Source organism: Coregonus clupeaformis, chromosome 21 (genome assembly GCF_020615455.1).
Source record: "Coregonus clupeaformis isolate EN_2021a chromosome 21, ASM2061545v1, whole genome shotgun sequence".
Lineage (NCBI taxonomy): Eukaryota > Metazoa > Chordata > Actinopteri > Salmoniformes > Salmonidae > Coregonus > Coregonus clupeaformis.
Window position 1 is genome coordinate 1,923,412 of NC_059212.1, and position 10,272 is coordinate 1,933,683.

General features: G+C 43.3%; 1 protein-coding gene across 1 annotated transcript; it reads right to left on the reverse strand.

Annotated features, from left to right (window-relative positions):
* Positions 1-2,043: 2,043 nt before the first annotated feature.
* On the reverse strand, positions 2,044-4,712 carry LOC121534877 (zinc finger protein 500). Its single transcript, XM_041841485.2, has 4 exons — positions 4,297-4,712; positions 4,039-4,142; positions 3,618-3,720; positions 2,044-3,218 (listed from the first exon to the last, which is right to left on the reverse strand). Exons 1-4 carry the CDS (start codon positions 4,646-4,648, stop codon positions 2,323-2,325), a joined length of 1,455 nt encoding a protein of 484 aa, XP_041697419.1. The 5' UTR covers positions 4,649-4,712; the 3' UTR covers positions 2,044-2,322.
* Positions 4,713-10,272: the final 5,560 nt, after the last annotated feature.

Here is a 10,272-nt window from a genome sequence, read left to right on the forward strand (position 1 = left end):
ACATCCATCCATTAAATTTGACTGCTCTTTAGGAACCCTATTAATCATGACTACACCACGCTCGTATTATTGTCAAAATACAAAAAACACTGTCTGGTCAATACACTTATGAAAGTTATTTGTTTGACAATAACACTTACGTTTACAAACCATCACTATTTTCCTTAAAAAATTAGTCTCTATCATGTCAGAAGATGAGTGACTAACAACTTCAAATGATAGTTACAAAAACACTAATTGAAAAGTGTAAGGAATAATTTTTGGATTATCAAGTCCCTCAGTCAAGCATCTGATTCCTTTGCAGGTTGACGTTTATTGGGATGAATCTTGTCCTGGAGGCAGAGCTGAGCGATTTCCACTAGACGGGCCAGCTGCAAAGTCAAAATTGGCTATATACAGTGCATTCGGAATGTATTCAGACCCCTTCCCCTTTTCCACATTTTGTTAAGTTACAGCCTTATTCTAAAATGGATTAACTTAATTTTCCTCAATCTACACACAATACCCCATAATGACAAGGCAAACAGTTTTTTTAGAAATTTCTGCAAAAAAAAAAAAAAAAAAAACTTATTTACATAAGTATTCAGATCCTTTAACATTTAAGTCATTTAGCAGACGCTCTTATCCAGAGCGACTTACAGTTAGTGAGTGCATACATTTTTATACTGGCCCCCCGTGGGAAACAAACCCACAACCCTGGCGTTGCAAGCGCCATGCTCTACCAACTGAGCTACAGGGGACTACCTGCTGGTGCACCCTGTTTCCATTGATCATCCTTGATGTTTCTACAACTTGGAGTCCACCTGTGGTAAATTCAATTGATTGGACATGATTTGGAAAGGCACACACCTGTCTATATAAGGTCCCACAGTTGACAGTGCATGTCAGAGCAAAAACCAAGCCATGAGGTCGACGGAATTGTCTGTAGAGCTCCGAGACAGGATTGTGTCGAAGCACAGATCTGGGGAAGGGTACCAAAAAATGTCTGCATCATTGATGGTCCCCAAGAACAGTGGCCTCCATCATTCTTAAATGGAAGAAGTTTGGAACCACCAAGACGCTTCCAAGAGCTGGCTGCCTGGCCAAACTGAGCAATCGGGGGAGAAGGGCCTTGGTCAGGGAGGTGACCAAGAACCCGATGGTCACTCTGACAGAGCTCCAGAGTTCCTCGGTGAAGATCGGAGAACCTTCCAGAAGGACAACCATCTCTGCAGCACTCCACCAATCAGGCCTTTATGGTAGAGTGGCCAGATGGAAGCCACTCCTCAGTAAAAGGCACATGACAGCCCGCTTGGAGTTTGCCAAAAGGCACCTAAAGGACTCTCAGACCATGAGAACAAGATTCTCTGGTCTGATGAAACCAAGATTGAACTCTTTCGCCTGAATGCCAAGCGTCACATGTGGAGGAAACCTGGCACCATCCCTACGGTGAAGCATGGTGGTGGCAGCATCATGCTGTCGGGATGTTTTTCAGCGGCAGGAATTTAGAGACTAGTCAGGATCGAGGGAAAGATGAACGGAGCAAAGTACAGAGAGAGATCCTTGATGAAAACCTGCTCCAGAGTACTCAGGACCTCAGACTGGGGCGAAGGTTCACCTTCCAACAGAACAACGACCCTAAGCACACAGCCAAGACAACACAGGAGTTGCTTCGGGACAAGTATCTGAATGTCCTTGAGTGGCCCAGCCAGAGCCTAGACTTGAACCCGATCTAACATCTCTGTAGAGACCTGAAAATAGCTGTGCAGCGACGCTCCCCATCCAACCTGACAGAGCCTGAGAGGATCTGCAGAGAAGAATGGGAGAAACTCCCCAAATACAGGTGTGCCAAGCTTGTAGTGTCATACCCAAGAAGACTTGAGGCTGTAGTTGCTGCCAAAGATGCTGCAACAAAGTACTGAGTAAAGGGTCTGAATACTTACGTAAATGTGATCTTTCAGTTTCATTTTGCAAAAATGTCTAAAAACCAGTTTTTGCTTTGTCATTATGGGGTATTGTGTGTAGATTGAGGGGGGGAAACAATTTAATCGAATTTAGAAGAAGGCTAATGTAACAAAGTGGAAAAAGTCAAGGGGTCTGAATACTTTCCCGAATACACTGTATATTGTACAAATTCATGTTTTTGTTTTAGCTTTTTGGTATTAATTTCAGTTCAGGATTTGGTTTAAAAATCAGATTTTATGACTGTGGCTGTGACTACCCTGCAGAGCTGCCTCCAGTCATCCCAATAAATGCCGACCTGCGAGTCCCTTTTCTGTTCAAGCTGGGCTGAAGCACGTTTAAGTATGCTTTAACTCATTGAAAAGTGGTTGGTAAAAGTATTTATCCATCGTGGACACTGATGTGTCTGTTGAGGTGATTGGCCGATATGAAAGTCTTCCCACAGTGCAGGCATCTGAACTGCTTACATCCCGTGTGTACGCTCAGGTGGACTTTGAGTGAGCCCGACTGGGCGAAGCGCTTGCCGCAGTGGCTGCAGCCGTAGCGTCTCTCCCCCGTGTGAACGCTCTGGTGTCGCTTGAGGTTGCTGGAGTCAGAGAAGCGCTTCCCGCACTGTGCGCAGCTGAATGGCTTCTCCCCGGTGTGAACCCTCAGGTGTGTCTTGAGGTTCTTCAGACAAGTCAAAGTCTTACCACAGAAACTACAAATTAACAGCTTACCTGCTGAGATGTCGCCGTTGTTACTTCCATCATTGTTATTATGACTGTCATGGGAGACCCAACCATCCGTCATTACCAAAGCATTGGATCTCGTTTCCATGCCTTTTCGTACAGTCATGTGAGGCTCTGAGGGCAACGGCGCCCTCTGTCTACCATCTTGGTAAACTACAGGTTTTTTGTGCTCAGTTATGGAGTGACTCACTTTGTTAACTTCATACGGTAATCCATTCTCTGAATCAGATTGAATTGGTACAACATCCACATGAGAGTAAGAGCACTCTGGAAGATCAGCACCAGGACCCTGTGAGCTAAGGGTCCCAAGTTGTCTGTGGGGCTCAAACATCATACAATCAAAGCCCACATAGTTAAGTATTCCATCACCATTTTCCAATCCTGGGTTTAGAGATCTTTTGTTCACACTCAGGTTATTTGGTCCTGGCAGGAGGCTGCTGTCCCATAAACAAGAGCTGGCATTCTCCTGTTTGCTGATTGGTTGAGCACCCTTTGTGTCAATGTTGCATTGCCTTTCTCCTCCATCAGCACTGTGATTTAAAGCTCCTACAAAATCAACAACACTGTGGATGCTGAACTGGATGCTGATCATGAAGGTAATCGTCACAAATCAGTTGAAGCATGAGCAATTTCAGAGAAATGTATTGGTATAAATCTATACAGTATAGACTATATGAAAGCCAAAATATTGACATGAATTCAGTTGTACTTAAATGTATTCATTGTAAAACGTATGTAGTTTAACATTGTTGCAATCACTTTACATGACAGTATTCATTTGTCAAGTTTGTTGGTCAATAGAAAAGGTTGATTCATTCATTATTTATGGGAAAAGGCCTAATGGAATGGCCCAGCATCAAAGTGTAATGAAATGTGCAAATGAAAACACTTTTCCAAAAGGTATAATGAAAACACTTAATTAAGCTTGTCTACCATTTTACTTACCGGTACTCAGTCTCTCCCGTTGGTCATGATTCTCCCAGGCTTCCTTCCACCTCTCCTCTTTGATGGTAGGTGATTTGTGGTTTATCTCTTCCAACACTGCAGGCTGTTGGACACAAGGTTGAGTAAAATCAGTTGGGATGCCATAAATAACTGGGAATAATCCACTTACTGTGCACAAACTGTGAGAAAATGGTACACTGTACCCACGTCACAGTCAAAGAAAACTGAAAAAACACAACAAGAACACTAACAGTACAGTAAACAGGTAAAACAGCATCGCTTTACTGAAAGATTACCACTAAGTAGGCTAGGTCATTTTTGCTTTCAGACCTAGGTGGTGTTGATAACCATTGTGAAATAGTAGGCTGCCTTTTTGAAACAGTGGGAAAATGAGGAACACAGACCCAAACGTAAAGCTTACCTTTCTCTGTGTTGTTGTTTGTCCAGTGTCATCTGAGGACTCAATGTCCCTAAACATGCTGGTGACCAACTGGGAATCAATTGCTCTCCGACATTGTACCTCGCCTAAAATGAGTAGAGGGGAATTGTATGCATACACACACAATACACTGTATTAATGGTGTCTTCAACCAATTTGTTTCTAAAATGATGTTGTAACCAATAAATGTAAATAAAAATTGTTGTAACCAATTAATGTAACTACGTAAATGTAAAGTACTGTTTGATGTCCTTTTCGATTCCATGCAAAGGTGAGCTCGAGACCGACTGTGCGCAAGGGTGGAGTTTCCCATTCCCGCTCTCAGAGCACTCGCACGAGACACTTTCAGCTCCATCAGCCGTAGTTTTCTCCTCAATGCTTCATTCTCCTTCTGGCCTCGAGATATCTCCACATGCAGGACGGCATAGCCATTGTCAACAAGCTCGCAGATTTCAGCCACGGCCGCATTAGCCAAAACCTCCATGATGGAGGCTAGCTGAGTGTGAAAGGCAACAGAATTTGCCATTACTACCGAAAATGCTTTCAGGATTGTTAATACGAAGTGTAGAAGAAATAGGCTGTAGAAAAGCATAGATGCCGACGCCTCGAAATCAAATGTAGTGCGGCACCAATAAAATGTAAACAGAGCGCCTATGTTGACCAGGAAGTATTTTGGTTACCGTTCACACTGCGCGTGCGTGGCAATTTCACCTCTGCGTCCTACTACTTCTTCTTCGTCTTATTTTTGTTCTATGCTATCATTGCGGTCCGCAAACAATCGTTGAAGTGCATGCTGCCTTCTACTGTGCTGGAATGTACGATCAATCATGATCTGCCATATTCTGCACTACCATGAAAATAAAATAAAAACGAAATAAATTCCTACTAACTTCTACCTCCCCCTCCCCCCAAAACCCCTCCCTAACCCCATTAAACTTTATATATATCATGCTGAAACACTGCACTGTCGGAGCTAGAAGCACAAGCATTTCTCTACACTCGCAATAACATCTGCTAAACACCTGTATGTGACAAATAACATTTGATTGGATTTGATTTGATTTGAAACACTCCACCCTTAGGATTGTTCGGCATGTCAACAACCATTTCAATAGTAACATCTCTTACCCCCAATATCTCTTTTGCCATCTCCACAATAACCTTCAACCTGGCATTTCTGCTTTCCACAACCCGAGTCGTATTGATAACCTTACCAATAAAAGCTATGAAGTCAACTTTATTCATTATCAAAGTGTCCTTTGACACCGCACATTCATGAGCACAATATTTCTGAACAGGCCTCCTAACTATGTCAGGACCAGCAGAAACTCCAGCCCCGACATTCGGTCCACTTACTACAGGAGCAGCCATGGAAGCTCCATCATTCCACCAATCTTACAGCCTCTGCATAGGATACATCATGACTAATTCTATATCTCAGAGCCTCTCGCTGCACCTGGCATCCACCAATTGTTGCACTATGTTCCCCCCACCCCCAAAACTACAACACTTAACTTTCACATTGCTCCCACATTCACCATAATCATGTTCCTCTCCACACTTGGCAGATCTTTTCCTTCCTTTACATTGAACAGCTACATGTTCCATTCTTTGGCATTTAAAACACTGCAATGGGGATGGGACAAATTCTCTGACATTGAAACTAAGGAATCCTATCTGTACTTTCCCAGGCATAACCTTGTCAAACCTCAGCAGCACTGATAGGCTTTCACTTATTTTAGCTTATTTCCTACTGATCAACATTTTGGCCTCAATCACTCTTCCTCCCTTCACATTTTCTTTAATATCATCTATGGACATAGATATTGGGACCCCAGTGATGACTCCCCTCAATCTAGCATAAGCACCAGGGACATCTTCTTACCATTAAGCTTTTCCATTTTCAGAATCTTCTCTTGCAGAGCCTGGCTACCACAAAATATGAACAATCTACCATTTCCAATTAACCAAGCTAATTTCACTTCACCTACCTCTTTCTCTATGGCATTAGTTAGTCGGATAGGGTGTAAGTGAGGCCCTGTGCTCTCATCAAACACTATCACCACTTTCCACTCCAACACATCATTACTCTTTATTCCTCCTATCTTGGCCCTCTTTATGCTTTCTTTACTAGACACTCCACTGCTTTCTGTATCATGATCTCTCTTCTTCCTATGACTTTCCACTACCGACCATTCCGGTCCTTGACCCTCATCCTCCCGCTCCATACCATCAGAACTGACACCCATATTGTTCGCATTCCAGCACAGCTGTTGCTTCACCAACCTTTTCTCCCTTTCCTCCATTTCATCCGCACTACTCGCCGCCATTTCCAACTCCTCGGCTTCAGCAGTCACCTCGTGCCTCCTTTCCCAACCGCGAGTGGCATTCATCGGGTGTCAAACTCATTCCACCTCATCGATCACACTCGTTACCTGCATATTACTGGATGAGAGCGCTGAGGTATAATAAGAACGGATGAGAGTCGAGATCAATTATTTATATACACTAGATCAGTGGTTCCCAACCTTTTTCTGTCACTATACCACCAACTGAATTTTGCTCTGCCCGGAGTACCCCTGAAGTACCCGCTCATGTGCATTTTACCAGTAAGCCTATGGTCTCATGAGTCTTATCAAGTACCCCCTGTGGATAGGCCAAGTACCCCAGGGGTCCTTGTGACCCTGGTTGGGAACCACTGCACTAGATGACTACATTGGTTTTTGCCACATTTATTCTATTACAGACACTGTAGTGGCTTCCTTTCCTCTTTACCATAGCCACTGCCCTAGCCTGAAGCGGGGTTGTTTCGGACGCATACAGTCCACACTCAACGTTTCCAAACGGCCAAACATTCAATGAGATCCAGGGATATAGTGCAACAAAAAATGTTTATTCTTCTTATCTAACAAAAAGGTATTCTCCAATCAACTTAAAGCAGAGATTACTTGAAATGCAAATACATAATATAATATGACCTGTCTGTCTGTATTTCTGTATGTCTATATGGTCAAAAAACTATACCGCTCCCGCATCTAGCAAGGACTCCTCCCCGAAGGCCCAACTTCCTGCCTTTATACTAACACAATTAACACAGTACAATGAATGGGCAAGAGGGGGGGCCAAAAACTGAGTTACACTAATAACAAATGAATATATCTCAATCCGGTAAATAAATCATAAAGGTACGTACCTAATATTTCATCATATACATTAATATTTAATATATTTACACAAATGTACATGGAGCTCAGTATGTTCAGTCTTTTATACAAAATATGCCCAAATCGGCTCTAACAGACACCTTAATGCATACTTTTACATTATACTATGTGAGCTGAGCATTAAAACAAATGATAATATACAAATATTTTCCTTATTATAACTCAGAGGTTCCGAGTTCTCTTGAAAGCACCATTACACGTCGTTGACTCCAGACAGACCTTACAACGCCTGGATAGGTATTTTAAGTATCAGCTAACCACATCATACATTGTTTTAGCAATTTGTCAGTTGATGACACAGTCAATGACGTCGCATGTAGCCTAGAGGTTAAGAGTGCTGAGCCAATAACTGAAAGTTAGCTGGTTTAAAACCCCAAGCCGACTAGGTAAAATATCTGTTGATGTGTCTTTGAGCAAGGGATTTAACCCTAATTGCTCCTGTAAGTCGCCCTGGATAAGAGCGTCTGCTAAATGACGTAAATGCACACAGCCATTGGTTGTTGTGTCGCCTTGCCTTGGCGACACAACAACCAATGGCTGTGTGCATTTACATCATTTAGCACTACACAACTTACAAAATCCTAACATAGAGTTTTCAGCAGCAGCTAAAGGGGATCCATAATAAATACAAATACAAATACAATTCAAAATTTGTCAGATGAAGTTCCGCTCCCATTCAGTTTCAACGGGGGCACGCGGAGCAAGGGGCAGGGGATTATGGGAAGGTGAGCTGCAACAACTCTACTAGCAGAGTGGTAGAAAAAGTACAGCTGTGTTCTACTTTATGAAAAACGCATGCGGCCACCGCTGCCATTAACCAATCAGGTGAGGAGCAGATGTTTGTTTGAAAATCTTCCGTTCATGAAACATACAAAGCTTTCGGAAAGTATTCAGACCTCTTGTCTTTTTCCACATTTTGTTAGGTTACAGCCTTATTCTAAAATTGATTTAATTGTTTTTTCCCCCTCATCAATCTACACACAATACCCCATAGTTACAAAGCAAAAACAGGTTTTTAGAAATTGTTGCTAATGTATAAAAAAACAACTGAAATATAACATTTACTTAAGTATTCAGACCCTTTACTGAGTACTTTGTTGAAGCACCTTTGGCAGCGATTACAGCCTTGAGTCTTCTTGGGTATGACGCTACAAGCTTGGCACATGTGTATTTGGGGAGTTTCTCCCATTCTTCTCTGCAGATCCTCTCAAGCTCTGTCAGGTTGGATGGGGAGCGTCGCTGCACAGCTATTTTCAGGTCTCTTCAGAGATGTTCGATCAGGTTCAAGTCCGGACTCTGACTGGGCCACTCAAGGACATTCAGAGACTTGTCCCGAAGCAACTCCTGCGTTGTCTTGGCTGTGTGCTTAGGGTCGTTGTTCTGTTGGAAGGTGAACCTTATCCCCAGTCTGAAGTCCTGATCGCTCTGGAGCAGGTTTTCAGCAAGGATCTCTCTGTACTTTACTCCGTTCATCTTTCCCTCAATCCTGACTAGTCTCCCAGTCCCTGCCACTGAAACACATCCCAACAGCATGATGCTGCCCCCGCCATGCTTCACCGTAGGGATGGTGCCAGGTTTCCTCCAGACGTGAAGCTTGGCATTCAGGCCAAATAGTTCAATCTTGGTTTCATCAGACCAAATAATCTTGTTTCTCATGGTCTGAGAGTCCTTTAGGTGCCTTTTGGCAAACTCCAAGCGGGCTGTCATGTGCCTTTTACTGAGGAGTGGCTTCTGTCTGGCCACTCTACCATAATGGCTTGATTGGTGGAGTGCTTCAGAGATGGTTGCCCTTCTGGAAGGTTCTCCCATCTCTACAGAGGAACTCTGGAGCTCTGTCAGAGTGACCATCAGGTTCTTGGTCACCCCCCTCAAAGTCAATACTTTGTAGAGCCACATTTTGCAGCAATTACAGCTGCAAGTCTCTTGGGGTATGTCTCTATAAGCTTGACACATCTAGCCACTGGGATTTTTGCCCACTCTTCAAGGCAAAACTGCTCCAGCTCCTTCAAGTTGGATGGGTTCCGCTGGTGTACAGCAATCTTTAAGTCATACCACAGATTCTCAATTGGATTGAGGTCTGGGCTTTGACTAGGCCATTCCAAGACATTTCAATGTTTCCCCTTAAACCACTCGAGTGTTGCTTTAGCAGTATGCTTAGGGTCATTGTCCTGCTGGAAGGTGAACCTCCGTCCCAGTCTCAAATCTCTGGAAGACTGAAACAGGTTTCCCTCAAGAATTTCCCTGTATATAGCGCCATCCATTATTCCTTCAATTCTGACCATTTTCCCAGTCCCTGCTGATGTAAAACATCCCCACAGCATGATGCTGCCACCACCATGCTTCACTGTGGGGATGGTGTTCTCGGGGGGATGAGAGGTGTTGGGTTTGCGCCAGACATAGCGTTTTCCTTGATGGCCAAAAAGCTCAATTTTAGTCTCATCTGACCAGAGTACCTTCATCCATATGTTAGGGGAGTCTCCCACATGCTTTTGGTCCATGAATTTTGTTGGGCGGCCCTCTCTTGGCAGGTTTGTTGTGGTGCCAGATTCTTTCCATTTTTAAAAATGGATTTAAATGATATTTCTTTATAACCCAACCCTGATCTGTACTTCTCCACAACTTTGTCCCTGACCTGTTTGGAGAGCTCCTTGGTCTTCATGGTGCCGCTTGCTTGGTGGTGCCCCTTGCTTAGTGGTGTTGCAGACTCTGGGGCCTTTCTGAACAGGTGTATATACAGTTGAATTCGGAAGTTTACATACACTTAGGTTGGAGTTATTAAAACTTGTTTTTCAACCACTCCACACATTTCTTGTTAACAAAGTTTTGGCAAGTCAGTTAGGACATCTACTTTGTGCATGACACAAGTAATTATTCCAACAATTGTTTACAGACAGATTATTTCACTTATAATTCACTGTATCACAATTCCAGTGGGTCAGAAGTTGACATACACTAAGTTGATTGTGCCTTTAAACAGCTTGGAAAATTCCAG